This window comes from Pholis gunnellus (genome assembly GCF_910591455.1).
Source record: "Pholis gunnellus genome assembly, chromosome: 1".
NCBI lineage: Eukaryota > Metazoa > Chordata > Actinopteri > Perciformes > Pholidae > Pholis > Pholis gunnellus.
This window is the reverse complement of record NC_136528.1, coordinates 13108851-13130997: the sequence shown is the minus strand read 5'-3', so window position 1 is coordinate 13130997 and position 22147 is coordinate 13108851. Positions and strand designations below refer to the sequence as shown.

Genomic DNA, 22147 nt, shown 5'->3' with positions numbered 1-22147 from the left:
TTATTTGATCTTACAGAATAACATGATATCATGGAGGTTTAAAAAAAACAAAGTGTGTATTTTAATGTGAACCATTCTGCCCTTTGGCCAAACAGGAAAATGTTGCACTTAGAAATAACTAAAACAAAATCTTTAACTTGGAACAGCACACAGCAACACTGTGAAGATTTCCTTTGTTCAGATACATTTTGATGTTTCAACACAATGGGCAGGGTTTTCACATTAAAACAATGACCTCATCGCTCTTCAAAATGAATACTCATGGCTTCACTAAAACACTGCCAACATAAAGTTTCCATGGATTGGATTGTGCCAAAACCTATTTAGATTTAAGTGAAGGGAAGGCCACACTCTTGGCTACAGATCGTAGAACAGTTGTTCTTGACACAGTATAATATCCTGAAATACTCAGCTTCTGAGGAGAAATACTTGAAAAGATACAAACAGTGTCTGTAAGTCTCATGTAGCTGAGGTCAGAATTGTTTAATGCTGAAATTCCTTAAGATTTCAGCCATGGTTGATTTAGCCTCAGCCATGGTGTCGTGTAATACTGCAGCAAACACAGCTTGAGCAGCTACTTTGTCAGAATTACAACAATATACCAACTGGTGTATTTGTTTACAGCACAAACAGACAAACTAACATTGTAGAAATGTGAAGTAAGCTAATTTAAATCCTGTGCAGGAATGGCAGACTCCGACGCTAATGATAAAAACTACCATATAGAATGGTATTTGCAATTGCCATTTAGTTTTAAAATATCAAATGTATATTGCAGAAGAAATGCAGACCATAAATAGTATCCAAAGTGGGGTTTGATTTTATTGAAATCTTAAGGACTATAACTTTAAATGAAGCCATCTTTTTTGTGTGCAGATAAGCTTTTCAGGTCTGTAGAAAAAGTACAAATGTAACGGTTCAAAAGTCATTCATATACACTTTTCTCTCATAAACAACAAAAATATCTGTCAAAAAAATCATAAATTATAACTTTTTTTAAAAACTTGCTTCATCATCTCTGGCATGCCAACTTTACAGCACAACCAACGTCAAGCAGTGTGTTCATTATCATCAGTAACATTTTCTTTACCTCAGTGGGGAAATGTTGAAATAAATAAATAAATAAAGATGTGCTTCCATAATAATCAAAGAGCTGTTTCAGAATAAAAATCTGGCATACTATCAAAACTGTTCTCCCAACATGTGTGCTAGTCTGCCATAGTCTGTCAAATAGAGGCTTTAATATCACATAAGAGGTATTTGTGACCTATAAATAAATACAAAGTTTGTGTTTGACACACAAGTGTTGATTTCTGAGGGAGAAAAATAACAGATTTCATTTGTAAGAATGGCAGAGTTGCAAACATATAGCTGGATATGTGCACTAGTGTGTGCCAATATTCTACAAGAATAGAAAAAAAGTTTTGTACTGAAAAATACATACTTCACAATCAAAGTGACATCCATGCGTCAAACCAGCGGCTTCTGCCTCCTTCCTAGAGGTGGAATGTATTCTGATGAGGCAGACACTCCTGTGGAGCAGCTAATAATTGATCATGAGTAGATGGTGATAACCTCCCGACCTCCGCCTCGGACCAACAGCACTCTTTCCAAACCTTCAGTCAACACCTCCAGAAACTCCATATCTGGAATACACGTTAAGTAAAAACAGCCAAACAATAGCCTACACACTTGGTGTGTGTACTGCAGCCCCAAATCGTCTCTACAATTATGAAAGACACCTTTTGTTTGATCATGTTGGTAAAGGATACAGTTTTCATCTCCATCCGTGTTTCGCGGTGGCCCTGGCATGTTGAGCAGCACTAATCGAGCATCATGGGACCTATTGACTATTACCTCGTTCAGCTTCACGGCCGTATGCATTCGCCGCACATTGGACTGATCCCTGGAATGCAGCAAGGAGGAAAGACGGGGGGAAAAGGATTTGTGCTCATAAACTTATTTTACTTTTTACAATCTTAAAGCAAGTGCTCAATGTGAGAGAAACCAAAAGGGAACAATAAGGTGAAAAATGGAAAAAACATAAGGTAAAATGGTTTAACATTAAATGCTACAGGTTTTATTGGTTAAATAAGAGGCGGTAAAGAAGATGCTGAGGTTGACTGAAAGCAACTCACGGTTTGAGGCTCATAAGTTCTCTGAAGTTCTCAGGTGCATTGGTTCTGTTCCTCCTCTCAGCCTCACACTTCTCTCTTGTCCAAGTCATCTGAACCTTCTCTGGCGGAGCCTCCACCACTTCCTCCTCCTCGTCTGAGTATAGACTTCCCATACGCACCAAAGAGTGTCTGTCCTTTACCACCTGAACCTGCAAGTGCCATTGGGAATATCATGAGGCTTTGATTTCAATATACTGTTTGTAAATAAAACCTTTACTCATAGCAATAAATAGAGTTAAGTTAGAGCAGGTTCAATTCCAAAATTTTAGCGGACCACCAGTAGTGAAGATTCTAAAACAACAAAACCGCAGTCTCTCAATGATTTATCATGCATTATATGTTATGAATTTTGTTTATTTGTACATTTTAAGAATAAATATTACACACACAAAGAAAACATACCTCTCTTTGTCTTTCTGCACTGGACAGCCTCATTTGCCTCAACATCTGAGACCGCTGCTCCATCATTAACGTTCTCTCATAGGTGTATGCTGAGATGTCACTGTCATGCTAAAGTAGCATTTGAAAAAAAATGTTTTAGCGGTTAATCCAATTTAAACATACTGCACGTCTCTGTTGAACATAGACAGAGTGACAGTGAAATGAGAGTAAATAAGCCAAACAATTTTCTGTGAAACAATCCTCTCTGTGGCATCTTGTAATAATGGACATCTGGTTTTATTACTGAGTTCAATGTGTTCTGGCTCTAGCCATAAAAAACTCTATAGAAGTCTTGACTTTTGCTCAGATTAGAAGTAGTGTGTGAGTGATCCTCACCATCTCCACCACCTCCACCTCAGCCTCTATTCTTAGCTGGTACAGGAACATGGCCAGATCTTTCTTCATCTGGATGCTGTTGTCATCCATCTGGGCTACAGTGAAGATACGCATTTTGCATTTCCTCCAAACCTATGCAAATAGACAGATATAACTATAGTGTAATACCATCTGCTATACACAACAAATGTGACTATAATTGCTTTCAGAAAACACACGTCAAGTCCCAAATAACATCAAACTAAATCTAACAAAGACTATTCAAGGACAGCGTGTAAGTTTGGAAGGATTACAGTGACATAGTTTTTGCTTTATTTGCAACATGTAAAGTAGCATATTGGACTCTGCTGTCTCACTTTATGAAGTTTGAGCAGGAAAGGCAGCAGCATTAGCATCCCCCCATCATGGACGATCCACCAAACGTCAATGTTGCCATCTGTGAAGCGTTCATGGTTGCTCGGGTAGAAGGACACATTTTTGGGCACCATCAGGGCCAGGTGGGCAGCTGTGGTGCAGCGAACTGTGTCTGAGTAGAGATTAAAACATGGAGGCACAGTTATTAACTGTACTGTATAAATTAATTTTGCAACAGCTTACATTCTGTACAAGCCAAACGGAAACTAACACAAAATGTATTCCAAATAGTATATTCAAATGAGCTTTTTCAAGCCCACGATTGCGCTATCTTCAAATTCATAATAGGGAGCTGATTGTTAAGTGCATTCAAGTGTGACAACTAAATACTGATGCCTGAAAACATTATGCAATTTGGGTTGGCAGTCAATTAATAGGGGTGCTATACTGCAGATGCTGATTGTCCCTTTTAAGTGTCCTATTGTGTCAACAGTATATTAGTGAGACTCTTACTGATAAAAGTCTTCCAGGCACGAGGGTCCTCGCTCTGTCTCCAGCCGTAGGGCCAGCCCATCACCACAGTGTTGTGCTTCATGCCCCCCAGACCACAGGACTGGATCAGGTGGACAATACCCTCCCGCACCTTAGCCGCCACCACGATCTGGCAGAAACCTTTGACTCGCTCAATCTCCATCATATGCTTAATGGCCTGGCAGAAAAAAGAAAGAAAAAAAAACGAAGCTTCAGGCTATGATCACAATAAGGAGCAAGCAGATGAACCATGTTTACTAAATGCTTTAAAAAGGAAAGATTTATACAGCAAAACCACTAAATAAGGTTTTACCTTCACTACCTCCCTGTATAGCTTTAATGATAATTATTGATACATAATGCATAAGTATTGTATTAGCACTAAGTGAATCGAGAATGAGTGATTCATTTCTCCGGTTGTCGCATAAAAAAGGGCATTTCTCTACCAAACACGTCGCATTATGAAAAATGTTCCTGCAACAGTCCCTTATTTTATCCGAAATGGCTCATTGGCCCCACATTGTAGTGACAACAACAAGCTGTTTCCAGCCATGCCCTTTGATTAAAGTGACAAATGCTTCAAAAACAGTTGCTGAGGAAGAAAAGTCCCAAAAATGGAAAATTCACAATGAAGCATGTTTTCGCTTCATTGTGCTTTTCACATCACAAAAGGTGGTCATTTGTAACAATTAGTTGCGACGCAGTCAGCAACAGAGTACAATAGAGAGTTGTATAGAGCATGTTCAGCACACCCCTTTCTAGTATTTACCTGCTCAGCTGCCTGCATTTCCCCATAGCTGTCCAGGAAGTTGCCCTGGATGACAGAGCCCACAATGGTCAGACCCTTCCCCGCCTTCAGCTGCGAGGCAAAGGTGAGCAGACGAGGATATTTTACGTGGAGGTCCTCATCGAGCTTCAACAGCACAAGCAGCTGAGGTCTGTAGTGGACAGATTCAAAGACCGGATCAAAGGTGTGTCTTTGCAACCCCTGTTAAAAGACTGTTACCAAAGTATTTAGAACAATGCATATTGTTTTGCTGTATAGAAAGCACAGACATAAGAGGATGCAAGTGTTCATCTATCAAAACAAGATTTACTGAATGATCATTGGCAGTAGGTTGATCAAATTGGACTTTTCAAGTGCCAGTGTCAAGCAGCTAGTCTGTGATTTGCATGTCAAAACACATCGACACGTATAGCTTAAAACAGGGATGTTAAGCCATCAAGGGCACATATAAGTGTTAAACTGTGAATAAGGTAAATGTATACATGTGACCTAAACATATAAAATAACTATTGTCTCTTCTCTGCCAAATTCATCTCAGTCGAAACCGAGACATTGTTTGACCTCTGAATCACCCAGTCAGTGCTAACTGGACTACCTTCTTTACATTTTATTGACATACTGCCATCATTCCATTCTTCGTTCCACCTTCAAAACTTTCAAGACTAGCCGTGTTTAGTCACTGTTATCACATTTACAATGAGCGGCAAAAGAGGAAGAAAGATGTCACGCTAACTTAGTGGAAATGCTCAGCAAGCAAGCTAGAAATATAAAAAATGAAACCCTTCCCACGGCCACAACTTCCCAAAACTTTACATACCTACATGGCATTTACTCATTGCGTGTCAGTATGGATTACAGCTGGTAGTAAATCTATCATGTGTTCATTATTTTGTGTGGCATTATCATCATTCTCCAGGGACATTTTTATAGAGGGTAAATAACCTATTTTTTATATTCCACTATGGATTGTGCAATCCAAAGGAGTTGTTGTGGATACATTCAGAGAGTCTCTTCCAGGTGTAGCTGTACCTCCAGTTCTTGGTGTGTGGGGGTCCAACCTCTAGTCTTAACAGGGAGTAACGTGCAGCACTAAGGGACAGTCCTCGTATTCCGTCTCCCCACTCCTTCTCTGCTCTGTTGTTGTTTGTGAGTGGGAGAGACAAAACACAAACATAAGGGACGAACCAACAATGTAAGTGGGCGTCCGTCCGCCAGCATCCATTACAGATATGTCAGACAGAAACACAGAGACACCACCAAAGACAAATATACAAATGCTAATCAGACAGGAGACATACCCTTGGTACTCAATGTATTTGTAGATCATCCCAGCAATTACCATGGCCACAATAGCATAGTACCAGGAGGAGATGAACATCAGAGCCAGACACATACTCATGCCAAGGAAGGACAGAGCCCTGTGGTTGTGACACATAAAGCCAGAAGAGATGTTTTAGCACAACAAGAACAGCATTATTATTTACAAGTATGACAGCCGGGACAATCTGACTGGTGAAAAGGAAGTGTGCTGCTCACCAGTGGTAATATTTAAACCTTGGCCTCCAGTTCGGTGTGCGTAAAAGAGTCTGAACTGCACAGGCTAGGTTCACAAAGAGATAGCACATCAAGAAGAACCTGTTGAATAAACACAAGGAGAATTTCCAACATATTTGAAGTAGATAATACACCTTTAGTGGTGTAGTTGGCCACTATTGAGTGCAATAAATGTATGGGGTGTGTGTATTTTATACTTGGCACATGTCATATTTTTGGCATGTGTGTGTATGTGAGCTTACATGGAAAGGATGGGAGCCACCATATCCAGTGAGGCAATAAGGATGCCCAGCTCAGCTATGAGACCAGTCAGTAGTAGGGCCCATGTAGGCTCTCCATTGGTCTTTCCGTGACCAAACACCTGAAACAAAAAAAATTCAAAACCCTTCATAAGAAGCAATGCAAATCACTTTGGTACTGCATCATATTCAAATAAGCCTGCAAGTCAAATATTAGCAAACATTTCCAACTCAACATTGAATGTGATTCAGAGGTTACCCTGAATATTCAATTTATCGCATGTTTTGGAAGTAATAACAAACCGACTATGGAGTAACTGTTGTCTCTGACTGTATGTCAGTCGAGTCTGTGGGAGCCATTTCTGTCTTGCAACGACAATGAAACGTTTATCATCAACAGTGTGTACTGTCTCACCCTGAGAAAAGGTATGATGTTGTCCTTGGCAATAGCCTGTAGAAGTCGGGGAGCCCCGGTGAGGGACTGAAGGCCCGCCCCAACAGTAGAGAAGAAGGAGCCAATGACAATAACCCACGGAGACGGCCAGGAGAGCGTCCCCACCACCAGGTTTTTTCTAACTGCGTCTCCAAACCTACAAGTACATGAATGCTGAATATGAAAAAGAATACGTCTTGACTTTTATGATGAAGTTATCTTTATTTTGTATTGTTCATTTTTACCCAACCAGAAGTGTTTTGATCAAAGTTTGAACATGCAGTAGGACACAGGTGAACTTACTTGTCCCTAAGGACTACTCCTTCAATACAAGACCCAAACAGGACCACAGAACTGAAATCTGAATACAAGATGTCAAGGAGCTCAAAGTGACACAACGATGTACATCAAATCTGCAAAGATTGTTAGTTTTATTGTGGGTAGTCACCAAAATAAGGATACAAACGAGTGAAGTAGTAGTAATAGCTAAGATAGTCCCCACAGGGATGGACTTTTGAGCGTCACGGAGATCCCCAGACCTGTTGGAGCCTGCCATGATACCTTCAAGGCAAAATACAGTTGATTAAAAACAGAAGACATGTAAAAGCTGTTTAACTACGCCCCCTGCTGGTTGTAATAAGGGAAGGTTTAAATCTTTTGTAAACAATGTATATAATATAACATAGCAGGTGGCTTAAGTTCCAATTTGCAATTGATGGCTTGATATTGCATAAATATCCACATTATAGATTTACGTTTGTTTGTCACAATCATAATTTGATACATGACTTAAGATTTAGGGTAAAGGAGTTTGGAAAGAATAATTTTGCACTTTCATGCAGACAATAGACTTACCTGTGGCAGATGGGAAGAAGATCCCCACAAGGAGTGTGAATGATGTCGCGATGTCGGCTGACACATACATGCCAAAGTTCTCCATGGCACCATGGGCATCCACTGACTGTAGCCCCGCTTTCTCTAAGATCTCCCCTTTTTGTTGGTAGTCGCCCCACATGTTCTCTAACAACAGAGAACTGACATTGAAAACATTGGCAACAAACGTATTAGAAGAGACTACAATTCTAACAGGGCTGTGTGTTATTCACTGATGCAAGACATTTCTAAATTTAGGGATATCATTTTGACAAAACATCATACATTTTCAAGATAATGATTGTTGATTCTTAAAATTCCTAAAAATGATAGCATAATGTGAAAAATGCTAATTGTTCTTGCTGGGTTTACTAACACTGTTTCCTACCCCTTTATGTATATAGTAATGATATATATATATATACTATATACACTTGGAACATTATGAGGTGTTAACTTTTATTCTAAAACAAAATCTCATAGTGTGTATTTTAACCCCTCTGCAATGTATGATAAATGTACCTCTAATGATCCCACTGCTCAGTCCAGGGATGCCCGGTATCTCTGTCACATTGTTCTGAATGAAGTAGTCATCACACTGAGCGCTGCTCATGTTCCCCAGCAGACAGAACCTTTCCCACAGCTGACTGGGCACTGTGCTGTTGCCCTTTATCACAGTCTTAGCACATACATCGAAGCGATCTCTCACCAACGTCCTGTTTCCCAGCATGCAGATCCTACAGCAATAACATGGACACAATTTAAATCATGACTATGTCAGCCATCTTTATTTCCACCACCAACATAATGGTGGACAGAATCATAACAACACAGGAAAAAACTATGATGAAACAACATATTAAATATATATATATATATAAGCAACATACTAATAATAATAATAAGAGAGAAACCTGCAATATTTTTCCATTTGGAATTTAAAAAATTAGCGCTCTCTCCCCCATAAGAACTAAATCAGTATTATTGTCCCCATAATTCCCACTACTTTCTGTTAAGGCACATGTTTATTCTTCAGACTTACGGGAACTCTGGGGGATGAGTCATGGATTTGAATGCCCCAGCATAGATGGAGACAATTGAGATAATGACGCAGGCCAGGAAAAGAGAGGCCAGCTTGTTGACATATTTGACTCCAACAAAAACTACCACAGCCATCAGGCTGAGGCAGATAGAGCCGTAGACTCGCATATTATTCAGCATGGCACTGTCACTCCCAAGAGTGTCTGTGGTGTGAAATATGGCCGCCTGGGGGAGCAGATATTTCTGAGGAGAGAATAATTTGACAACAGGACCATTACTCCCATATGCAGTGCAGTTAAAACTCATGTAATAGCTAACATATTTTAATAAAGAACAACATTTAAGAATCATATCTAGTTATACAAATGTGAGCTGGAATAAAACTAATATTCCTCTATAATAATCAGAATAATATTTTGGCAAACTGACCAAGAAGATTTCGATGGCCCCCAGTATGTACATGGCAGAAGCAAAGGTAGTGCCCAAGTAGAAGCACAGCCCCACAGCTCCTCCAAACTCAGGGCCAAGGGAGCGGGAGATCATGAAGTATGCCCCTCCAGCTACAACAGTACAACAAAGTGTTACACACAGAAAGCCAGTGAAAAGTCTGTACTACATGCAGTGGGACACAACGGTACATTTCTGCTGCCCTCAAGTGGAGGAAAATGTAATGAAAAATGGAACTTCTGCATCTACTTAGAGATTCAGATTAGTCCGGATATATCAAGGCTGAGCAAGTAATTATTTGAAAACCAGTTTATGTCCCAATAATGAAAATTCAGTAATAAAACATTTTACAAAATCTTGTAAAAAAATTAATAAAATAAAAAAGTCTACAAAAGTATCTATAATACTTACAGACAATATCTGCTGGATAAATGAACAGTATGCTGAGGGAGTTATTAAGTGAATATAATGGAGTTTGAGGGATTTAAAGTATTACCTGGAACAACACCATTAGTAGCAATGGCGCTCATTGATATGGCTGTGAGCATTGTCTGGAAAGGAAAGGAGAAAGTATGGTTAAGATTGAAAAGGACACACATGTGTGGGCGTTACGTTAATTAACATGGATTATCTTGAGTAACATGATTTCTGGAAAGAGACATTGCTGTTGACTTTTTCAAATACATTGGTGCTTTGAGCACCACAAGCCAAGTTCCACATCTCCAAAACCAGGTAACTGAGACTAAAACAATCTAAATTGATAATTAGCAGGGCAGGTAAGAGGAAACATATGCAATATTTTTGATTTTCTGATGATAATTTCTGCTGCGAATAAAACCGTGTGGATTCTATTGATTGGTTTAGCAACAAAAGCTGGCTCCCATTGTTGGCAGAATCAACACAGCGAAGTAGTGCGTGTCTGTGTGCAGTACAGTACAGTTTGTGTGTGTGTGTGTGTGTGTGTGTTTACAGTACAGCAGTATGGTTTGTGTCTGTGCTCATACTAACACAGGAGCAGCACATGAAGACAATCAGGAGGGACTGCATGATGCCAGCCATCCCGACAATCCACGTCAGTCGGAGGAAAAGAATGACACCAAAGATGTTCTGCAGACACGGCAAGTAGACTCCCATCAGAGTGCCCATGTTGGGAGACTGATAGAAAGAAGGAAGGAGAGAAGGAGAGGGGCATTAGAGAGAAAGAGAGAGAGAGAGAGGAGAATATTGACCATGACATCGCAGGAAACACATGTATTGATCATTTGTATTGATTTGTGTTCTTTTTTTTTAAAGGTCATTCCATCACGTTATCAGCACTTTGCACGTATCCAGGTCTTACACAGCCACAGTCGCACGGCAGAGCTCGCAAAGGCATTCGCAATCAATCAACAGCTCTTAATACAGAACTAGAACTTGGATAGCGAGGCAAAGAGAGAGCCAGAGATGGAGGATAATGTTTCTAAACTTCCAAAGACTGAGTGTACAAGTAATTAAAAATAAACAGCGAGGCATAGTGTTCCTCTGCTGTGCCCCGACTCCTGACCTTGGGGGTCTTCCTACGTGAGGCCTCAGTGCTCTCCGCCTCCTCATGCTCCTTGGCTCCCTGGGTGATGTTGGTGTAGCTGACCAAGCGGCTGAGCAGAGAGGAAACCTTTGGCCGGATGTCCAGCTCTTCCTGGAGGAAGAAAGTGGGGGGGGGGAAGAAGTTAAATGAATGAGTTTGGTACAAGTCTATCGTCTGACAGAGATATTGGGAAATATAAATAACAGACCTCAAACAAAGCCAAGTTCCTGTCATAGAAGTCATTCTTCTTGAAAGCAGCATCACTGTTGAGAAATGGACTGTCTTCTTTATGATTCCCATGTCCTAGTAGAGAGAGGATAAATCTTTTAACAATAAAAACAAAGTTGCTTTTTGGCCAAGCAACAATTTGAGCTATAGGGTCAATCAAATATTCTCCTGTCAATAAATCAGGCAAACATTGTCCTTAAAGATATATTGGAGGCACGCTGGTAACATAAACTGCAACATCAAGTCAATGTGCTTTACTGACGGAGACATGATTTATATGAAAGTTTGTAAAACCTGCAATAATTCACCACCCTGTCTTAAGACGATGCTTATTTACTGTAAAAACCAGACTCGGGATGAAATGCCCAGCGGTGTCAGTGTTAATTCAGAGGCTTCTCTAATGTAACACGACGAATAATTAGGTGAAATCAATGCTTACTTACATTTTTAAAGATCATATTTTTTTAGAATTAAAAATGGATGCTTTTCAGCTTAATTGTGTCACTTTTAGTTGACATCAAATATTAATTTAATGAACTATGGACCTGCTATTATTGACTAAAAGAGTCACAATTACATCTACAATGTGGTACTTGATAACAAAAGGTAGGTGGCATTAGATTATATAAGTGTTATATGCAAGGTGACAATAGAGATTAACAGTCATTGATGGATAAACAATAAAACAGTCATGGTTTTAATTCACGTCACCAATTTGTGTTAAAAAATATAAATAGCAGCCCGATGCCATTGCCTAGGCAGTAATTAATACAGACATAGACCAATTTCAAACATTTTCCATGGCAATTTGTTTTCAATATTCAGTCAGCTTTTAACTGTCACTATTAATTATAATTAGAACATCTTAATAATCCCCATGTAGCAGTAAACTTCAGGAATACAACTCCTGCAGTGAAGCAGTAGTGAAGGGCCAAAAGCAGCACAGACCGACAAGGAAAAGTCCAGGTGATAAACAGGCATATAATTAGATTTTACTCTCATTAACTTTTGAAGAAAAGAATCAAGCAGAGATGAGCACAGTGCCTTGGGCAATTATTGCACGCAAAGTAGCACACACACACACACACCTACACACACACATTCACACACCTCATTACCTAGAAATTACCTAACCTTGGGTTATTAGAGCATGTAAACTTTAACGACGGCATCTCAAAGCCAAAATGAATCCTGCTACAAAAAAGTCTGCCAATTTAACAAGAGGGCATGAAATAGAAAGATATTCTCAACAGCATTGAAAATATACCAAGTGAGTTGGTTGAGCTTCAGTGCTGGTCTTCACTCACCTGTGTTCTGTGTCCCACTGCCTTCACTCTGGGTAAGCATAGTTATGAGCTGTGTGCGGACTGCCACAGAGTACTCTGTGCTCTGGCTTGGGGAATCGTCGATTACTATCCAGGACACTCGGTTGCCCGGGGTGAATACTCATTCAGGGGCCTGATTTAACACATGGTGCACGGTGTGTGTGTGTGTGTGGGGGGGGGGGGGGGGGGGGGGAGAAGAGGTGGGGAGTGGAAGACACAGTGGTAACTCTCTGACTGACAAGCTCAAGCACACCACATGTATGCGCATAGGGATATAAGAGCCTTGGATTGGGCTGAAGGTATCCCCAAAAAAGTGCAGTATTACAGTATCTGTATTCCTAAATTGTACTGATGTTCAGTGTGGAAACATCTTGGGGTATCATCAGACCAAGCCATTATTCCAAGAATATAGTAATAAGCAAAACAATGACTTGAATGTGATGTTAAGAGACAAGACATGACGTACATTTTCTCAATTAATAAAGCAAGGTAAGGTTTTTTACAATGAACAATTAAAATGATGAAGGCACTTGCAAATGACAAAATGTAAACCATAATTTGGTGCAAAAACCTTGCAAAAATCTGTAAAAAAAAAAAAGAAGAGATAATTTGAGGCATGAAAGCCAAATTCCCATGGGTCTGTCTTAACAGATCCCTAACAACACAGAAGGATGGGCGTTATGCCTGGGAAGAGATAGAAATAAAAACAATGCCAACACTGTCCTCTAGTGTCATCTCGCTGCCAGTGGCCTGGTATAAAAACACAATGTGTTTGAAGAAGCAATGAAGGGAGACTACTGTAGATGAGATAGAGGCACTGAGTAACTTAAAGAGACATCTGACATTTTTGGAGCAGTGCAGATTGATGTTGCTCCATAGAATTATATCCGTTCAAAAGTTTCCTGGCAGGAGCTGTACTCAGTCGGTGTTGCTCCAAAGACTATATCCTAATGTTCAAACCAAAAAATAGTTCAGCTTCCGGCTCATTCCATTCATTGGACCAGCAAAATAAAAGACACTTTAACAATGAGGAAACAGTGGGGGTCTCTTGTTAATAACCTCACTTTAAATGTCTAATTAAAAGGATTAAAGATTAACTGGCTTGTTATGAAGGCACATAAGAGTCTTGCTGTGTGCCCAGAACAGCACAGAGGCTTTGCAGCAGCATGTACCGACAGGTCACCTGTGACCCCACCAAAACAGCTCCACCGCCAGAAGATCAAAGACTGGTACATTCACAGAAGGCTATATCAAGGTAGAGCAGTTAAGCAAGGGCGTACATGAGTTTTACTTTCCACTGACTAACTATCTAGAGACACGCTACTGTATCATTTCACTATTCGGCTATTAAAAGGATTTGTTTTGTCGAGGATTGTTATCAAAGAAGTATAAAGTGTTGGTGTTGGGGTAAACCTGTACTTACAACCTTGTCAGAAATAAGTAAGACACATATTTAAAAACACACACTATCATAAGCCATGATTATCAGTAATATTTGAGCTTTTATATTGCACCAAAATTCCAAAGCAAATGTTTAGACAGACTGCCTATGTTTCAGGGAATGCTGGGTATGATTTGCTGTGTGTTTACAACTAGATCAATTCCCTGAGAAGATACTACGTTGTCAAGTGTTTTCAAAGTGCAAAGTACATGACTTGAACAAAAAAAACAACGTCAATCAAATCTACATCGACGACATCAATATTACTTGTTATAGGTCCAAAAAGCAACTTGCAAAACTTCCTGCAAAACTTCTTCACGACATTCTTTAGCAAGCAGGGCATTAGTTTACTTTATCAAGACTACACAGTGTACTTAGATGGGATATTTGGAGTATTCAAGAGGTTTCACTTTCATATTTCAAATGGACTTTTCAAAAGGCACTAATGTTACAGGCAGAAGGAAACTTAACAGCAATGTATCTGCCCTTTTTTCTAAAGCCGATTAGTCATGGAAAACAACATCCCTGTCCATTAGCTTCTTAGGATTTGAAAAAGCTTCTTTGCTAAATTTCCCCTTTAATAAACACTTAGGACTTAACACCGAGAGGCAGAGAAGTAGTATAGCTTAGCTAACTCTGCTTTGTGCAGTTAGTTGGCAATAATGTTCTCCTGATTATGTGTTTGGAGGTGGAGTGTGTGTGTTTGGCTAAGTGTGTGTGTAAAATAGAGAGAGACAGTAAAGGAGACATGTGCATATCCTTTGCTCCTTTCTTCATTTTAATTAGCTCCCTCTGCTTTTGTAAGCTGCATGCCGTCAAAGCATAGCTAGATGTGATCATGCCCCTGGGTTAGAATAACATAATACAACTGTTGCGTGGCAGCAGGTTAAATGGTTAAAGGTTAAACTTATTCCCTACTGCTCGCTATATCCTGCTCATTGTTTATGTTTATGGGCCTGTAAAATGATCCTCCAAACACTCTGAGCCACTCTGACCCTTTTACTGTCTGAACTCTACCAGCTTTGCTTTTACCAACCAGTTGCATAAGGCAAAATAATGAATTAGCAACCAATCGTCAGACTGAACTAAAACTTTGACATTATTTTTTTGAAGTATTTCTTTGTGGAAAATAGCCCAGCTCTACCCGAATGACTTGAAGCCTCATTTCCATTATAAGCAGAAGTTGTGGAAGTCCAAAATCTGACAAAAGCACAGCCCAGTTGGGTCATTATGTGTTTGCATTTGTATACAGTACAGCGCTAACCCAACTGACATTATGTTAGTTAGAGTGTGGTGCACCCCTGTGGAGGCAGGATACCACAATGTTAGGCATGGTATTAGTCAAAATTGCAAGTAATATTTAACTGGGGTATGGCGGGTGCACCTGTCTTCCCACTTTGGTGCAAGGGCAAGTCAATAAAAATGACATATTTGAGTAAGTGCAGATGCTCATGAAAACGTTTGGCTCAAACCAATGGCTAGTTAATTAACGAACTGCCTGGGGACGCAGACCGTGGCGATCCTAAAATCATTCCAGTGCACTGATTGAAAGCTCCCTTACTCTCCCACAATGCATTGTAAAATTCAATCGAAATCCAACAAAATGAAGTAAGTCACTCACAAATGTAGTTATTTACATGGTTTGGTATGCAATTCGGCTTTAGCAATAGGCCATTGTTAGCTGTAGTAGCTGTGCTCCATGCGGAGCAGCATCTGAACAGAGCATTGGAATGCTAACCTGCTGAGCCGTACAGCAAAACACATCAGCTTTGATGTGTGCTAATGATGAGAAAAGGACAGCAGCTCAGCCTGATTACCTCAGGGGGTAAAGGTGGGCGGGAAGACGTGCATCGCACAACAGACTGTCAAAAAGACACAAATTAACTAAATGGGTGCGTCAATGGGTGTAGAACTAATGACTAAACAAACCCAAAGCGTGGTTTGTACGGGAGAATTGTCTATCCCCGGTGTCTTCGCAAAATGGCTTCACTTAATGATGCTAAAGCTGTGCATTTGCTGCACACACAACACGCACTCATAAATCGTTGCTTTGTGTGAATGTTACATGTACAGATTATAGTCTGTAGAGTTGATGGTACAGATGAACATCACTGCCTTGTTTATCTACACACTACCGAAGAGGTAGGAAACACAATGTTAACTGTTCATTCTTAAGAAACTTCAGTAATTGATCAAGTTGTACGCTGTCATGTCCACAGAGGTTGGAAGTAGTAGTGAATTTACTCCTCCTATACACCGATGTATTGCAGTCTGACTGACAGCTCTTTTCTTGTAAACAAAAGAAGGGAAAGTGAACAAGAAGATACCTTCAGCAATAGCCTAATTAAGAGGTTAAGAAGTATATGCAGGCGTTATTATACATGTCCAGAAATCGCACTCCATAATCAAGTATGAGAGCCTTTAAGACACTTTTAATTATCAGGTTTTGGGAGCCACTGGTTCCATTGTAGCATATGAAAACATAGTTTCTGTATAACAATGTCCAAAAAGGACTGTTGCAACTTTCATATTTCATTGTACTCCTACATTTCTGTCTAAAAATAATTCTCAGGAAGGACAGAACATCATACATTTAATGTACAGGCTTTTGGAAAGGCAATAAACTAGCACCCTGTTGCCACTTTGCTGGAAGTTACTTCTCCTATTATGATTTCCTGATCAGTGATGCTAACAACGCTGTTTCTGCCTGAAGAATTTGGACAAACACACAAGCCTGCTAAATTTGAATTTTCTAGAATTTGTCTGCAATCACGAGGGCAATATGTTCGTGTTTCATGCTCTTATCTTGTAAGCAGTTCCGTCCAAACACTTCTAATGTATTACAATCTGAGCATGCTACAGCAGTGATAATTCCCAAGTTTCACATTCATCACATACCAGTGGAAATCCTTTATGTATAGACACTAAACCTTTTATGTTTTCATGGGCAGTACAGTATGTATTTTTGCACTGATCTCTGTTCAAAGGGGAGGCAGTGAAGGAGAGCTTGGTAAACCCAGGAAAAACTGAATGGATATGAATGCATCCTCAATAATACCTGGAGGTACACATTGGAATAAACAACATCTGAGCTGCCCTGCTTGCCCGGCTGTCACTTTGATGTGAATGAGCAGATAGAGCAAAGATGGCAGATAATTGGATGGCAAGACAGTTGCATCATAGGAAATGATGTGTCACAACTAATTTAGTTAAACATTATCGTCTATATCATTTATTAGGGTATCACAGGATCACAAATAATCAAACTTACTGTAGAGTTGTTAAGGGTTGTTAAGTGTTTGTGTGCCCGTCTCAATTTGTTCTAACTCTGTCATCAGCCCCCCCCCCCCCCCAGTTTGTTTATCTCTCAAGGCTTATCTGACCGACACACCAGACAACGTGACAGGAATGATCATCCTGTTCTCCTGAGAGACGAGCAGGAACAGACAGCAGTGTTCTCCAAATAATCTCCTCTTTACACAAGTTTCTCAGCAACTGTTTAGTTGAAGTCAATACAAGCAAAAGACATATTTGCACGACATGGTTATATTATTTACCCAGAAATACCTGCACATACCTGGCACTAATCAAAATGTTTACAATGGATCAAATGATTTTTTAAATATTTTTTAGTGAAAAAAAAAATTGTAGTTTTATAAATTGAATTCCATTGATGGGTCATTTATTACATCAACAGTAATATTTCCTGCACATTGGCTTTATTCAGTTCATGAAATATTATTTGTTGCCTTGCTTCACTTACTCTGATACACGTGGGATCTCCACTTGCTGCGCCAAAGGACACTTAGGTAGTAGTTAAGAAGCCCACTTTTCCTTCTAGATTTCCGAGGCGATCAATCGTTTGGAACAATGGCATAAAGGTTGTGATGTTGCAATAAACAAATCATGCCTCAAAAATCTCATTTAAAAACTGAGAAATGCAGGCTCAGAGACGGAAGATGAACAAGAAAACATTCAAATGTACTTGCCACATATTTCCACAAATGTCCCTTTCTTTCAATTGTTAAAGTATGAAATAGTTTGTTCCCATCTGACTTTTACAAACTAGAAATTGAGCAAACAAGATTATAACCAGCTATTGGTAGCATAATTCACAAATTATGTTCCAAACAAGCAGCAAGCAATTATGTAGCAGTAAAAAACGTCTCAGCAAACCAACTTTCCTCCCTGAAATGTGACTATATTAGGGTAGTTTTTCTTACTCAGGAGTACAGCACAGTCACAATGACCACAGTGTTGATCCTGTTCTGGGCTGAACAGAGCAGAGTTCATAGGCTGAAACAGACTGTGCACTGTGACACTTCCTCCATGCTGCAGACGTCACTCTGTATAGCTGAGACATCCAACATGAAACCATACCCAAGCCCACCACTCCCATGATGAAATCATCCATTACACGGAACCACTTTTGGATGGTTTTACAACAGCAAATACTTTCACACCCACATTTTTACTGCTTGAATATGTCACAATGCTGCATGTAAAACTGAAGTAGGAATTTCAAATTTAAAAAGTATATATCAATAGTATGCCGTACATGTTTCAAACTTCTTTCTGCACTTGTCACTCTCTCCTAAACAAAACCTATTTTTCTTTGAATTTATGCTTCATAATAATTATGATATGATACTTAAATAACTCTTAGGAAAACACAGTAAAGATGCTACAACAATGCACTACACATTGACTTGAGGAGCAGCTACTGTTGAGTTCCAACATGTGTTTGAAACTTAATGGTAACGTACTGCGTGCCCTTTGCTCCGTCTCATCATTCATCACAGTCACACTTCCTCCTTCTTCTTCTTCTCCTCCTTCTCACCCTTTCCAGCATAAAGTCATCCATGCAGCTATTAATGGTGGTTGTTGTTGTCAGGCATCAGGAAGCTCTCTTCGGCTGGGTAACAGAGAATTATGACAGCAGGAAGGCAAGGGAGGGAGCAACAAGCTTGTGTGAAACTCTGAGGGTTATATCAGGACATCTGCGTTCCCTCTATCATCAAAACCTAGAACAGAGTTCGACTTGGACAGCATTCAAGCCTCTACTTTTTAACACTTAAATCATTGTTTCGTACAGTGTCTTATTAACTTGCATATCTGGTGTTTGAAAATTGTCATTTGGCTCTAAAGGGTAACCTCCATGCATTCCAGAAGTATACAAGCAGAGTGCTAGGTCAACATGTGCTTTGATTCCGTCTTCTTGTGCTTCAAATGTCAGTCTACTTGAGCCCTGTGTCTCACTGAAACATAGATCATCTCATCTGCGTGGCCAATGTATACATACGCACTCACACATTGATGAAAACACACAAATGCATCCCATGACTAGACACACACTGGTTGTTCACTCACTGGAGGCTCAATAACATGAGTGAGATGAGTCTTCAGCCTTGAACTCTGATCCTTTCTGGTGTTTTTCAGTTGTAGGGAGCTCACAATCAGCGTGACGGTAAGGTACTATAAGTGGGCGGCCAGTCAGTGTGTGGGTTTGTGCCCCAGCCCGGACTGCTGGGCGCTTGGTGAAGCGTGGGTGGGTGCTTCATTGCAAAGCCGCGCCCATGTGTGTCTTTTATTAAAAACCCTGATTGGTTCACTCTGTCAGCCCACACAAATGAACACTGCTCTAACCTAATCCTACCCAGCGGCTACAAACTCCTCGCTGCTCTCCTTGTCTTCCCTCTGTCCTCCCTTACTCTTTAGTCTGGGACTGCCCCCCCCCCTTCCTCTCCCTTTTCATACTGATGCATTGGAGAAACAAGTGGAGTGACAGTGAGAGACAATTTGTGACAGAGAAGTGAGGAGGGAGAAATCTGCTCCTGTGTTGTGGTGCAGCCAATCCCTGTGAAAGGAAATCCCCCCCTTGGCACAAAGAGAGCTCCATCTTTTGTGTAAGGAAGCACTTGAGGTCTTTTCTTGTTACGGTGGTACACCCCCCCCCCCCTCACACTGTCCCACCCCACGTTGTGTTTTCCACCACAGTCCTCACCCCCTTTCATTGTTTCCCCTTTGTTACTCATTTGTCCCTGAATTTATTTTAAAAGGCTTCCACGGGCAAGAAAGAAATACTCCAACATGATAAAAGTAATGCTTTTTTTTAAACTCTACCCAAAGTGAGCTGTAAAAAAAACAGACCTGCCTGATGTGGGAAAACTGCTTTCTGACCCTGGAGAATTGCCATGGTAACCATACAACCAGCTGTTCAGAGAGCTCTCAGGACAAAGCACGCCTTCCCCATGTTGTCCTGGGTGGAACTCATGAAGACTCACTTCATGACATATTTATCAAGTTCAAAACCTCATGTTGTGATCCCAGCTGGGAGATTAAGAGTTGAGTAAAAGTTAGTTAGGTGAGACCTACCATCAGAGCTGACAGTGTCTTGATGATCAGGGTAGTCCTGTCCAGTGTCCCTGTAATCCACCCAGTTAATCCCCTCTAGACTGTCGTAGCTGGACTGAGCTTGATCCTTCACCGGTACCACTGTGAAGTGAGGCATGTTTTCATCACTATCCTCTGTGTCTCCAGCTCAGCAACTCAACATAGCAGGCTAGCTGTTAGCAAGCCTCAGCTCAACTCCCACTAATGGCAACTACATTCCACTACACTGTGCTCACTTCCTCTAGAGGCTATTATCATACTCCCCGCCCACAGGCCAGCCCCTCCTTTTTTTTTTTTTTTTTTTGGTGTGAACAGAAGGGTATGGAGGTCTCACAGATGCATTTGGAAAGACCCCCCCCCCCCCACCCCTTAAGTAGGAGTGACCCGTGGGACACAACTCTGATTGAGGAGTTAGCATTTTCATCCCTGAGTCATGTAAAGTGAGAGGGTGAGAGAGTAGGGTGACCCCTTTCTGCTGGCTGTGTCATAATGACAGCTAACAGCGTGAACCTTGTCTGTTCAAGGTTCAGACAGACCGTCCTCTGTGTATGCAGGCCATTCCCAAATCACACAGACAGCTACGTGGCAGTTTGGAAAATAGTCAAACTAAATTGGTGAACTGGAAGCACAGAGTGGAAACGAGAGGAAAGAAAAAACTGTTTGTCAAGAAGAGAGGAAACTAAATGATCCCAGATCCCATTCCGTTAACAGCTTTACAGTTATTTTTAACCTTTGGTCAATCAGAATTTCAAATAGTTTTTTTCCCCCAATATTTGCCAAATCATTCAATATGTGACAATAAATGAATGCTTAGTGTAATATGTCCTCTCCAGCTGTTGAAGCTGTGAGGACAGGCTCGGCAGTGTTTAAAGTGACATCACTGACAGAGGGTAAAGTTTACCCTCCCCTTTCCAAGAATAGTAGCTACTTAAACCATGAAAGCAGCACATCAAAGACTAAGCCTAGAAAGGCTGTTATTAAAGGTCCTGTTTAAGGCCGCTTTAGATCTTGCTACTGCTCCATTTGGATTGCAGAGGGTTTTTAAACTGTTAAAGTGTCTGGGGTGTTCTTCACTTTGATTTAGAAACAGCTATCCTCCATTTAAAAAAAAAAAAATACTTTGGGAAATAGTCCATGAAAGAGAGTTAAAGGGCAATTCCCTCACTTGTCTGAGGTGCTGAAGGGGAAATCACAAGTCCGTATGTATGAAAAAAAAGAGCTATTTCACATTGAGATCGGCACACACTATTAAATTACAAACATGCTTACGGTTGTAGACCTTTTTCAGGCATACAAGGCAAACCAAGAGAATCCAGACCTTACAGTCGCAGCATGGAAATGTAACTTATATGACATATGGACTACAAAACATAAATAGAAAAATAATAATCCACTGAAATACATGCTTGATCATCTGTTAGACTCTAACAGATGATCAAGCATGTATTTCAGTGGATTATTATTTTTAACAATGTCACAACGTTGTTATTTTTAACAACGTCATGAGCCAACATCCTCTAACAGTTAGAGGATGTTGGCTCATAGAAATAACTGACCATGTTTTATGCGACGTTGTTAAAGACCAATATGCAGTCGATGCCCTGTCTTTTGAGACATTGTCTTGGAATCTGTTTTGCATGAGACATTTGGGTTGTGTGGACACACACACATACACACAGTTTAGTTTTACATAGAAACTCTCACATTAACACATTTTATAATCGAACAGGGAATTGTATTCTTTAATAATTGGTACCTTTTTATTGTAGTTTTTAGAGCCATGTCCCACAATAAAACCTATTGCCATTTTCTTCTCGCTCTTCTCTACAGACAAAAAAAAAGATTCCATTTCCTGACTAACTTGCTGGCTTGGCAAAGTAATACACATGAGATGCCATCAACCATATAAGGTTATTTCCTATGACTAACCCGTGCAGTGCTGTGTAGAAGGTAGGGTCAGTGAGCAGCAGGCAGACAGGACCT

The 22147-nt window shown here is 40.3% G+C and overlaps 1 protein-coding gene across 1 annotated transcript; it reads right to left on the bottom strand.

Moving 5' to 3' along the window:
- Position 1: 1 nt before the first annotated feature.
- slc12a4 (solute carrier family 12 member 4) lies at positions 2 to 20285 on the bottom strand. The gene is made up of 24 exons (XM_079159893.1): positions 20147 to 20285; positions 10986 to 11080; positions 10757 to 10888; positions 10222 to 10368; positions 9710 to 9764; positions 9196 to 9326; positions 8768 to 9009; positions 8248 to 8462; positions 7708 to 7872; positions 7315 to 7413; positions 7156 to 7213; positions 6835 to 7009; positions 6423 to 6541; positions 6163 to 6261; positions 5925 to 6044; positions 5656 to 5760; positions 4609 to 4777; positions 3822 to 4017; positions 3311 to 3480; positions 2955 to 3086; positions 2580 to 2687; positions 2139 to 2326; positions 1773 to 1906; positions 2 to 1646 (listed from the first exon to the last, which is right to left on the bottom strand). Exons 1-24 carry the CDS (start codon positions 20280 to 20282, stop codon positions 1555 to 1557), a joined length of 3282 nt encoding a protein of 1093 aa, XP_079016019.1. The 5' UTR covers positions 20283 to 20285; the 3' UTR covers positions 2 to 1554.
- Positions 20286 to 22147: the final 1862 nt, after the last annotated feature.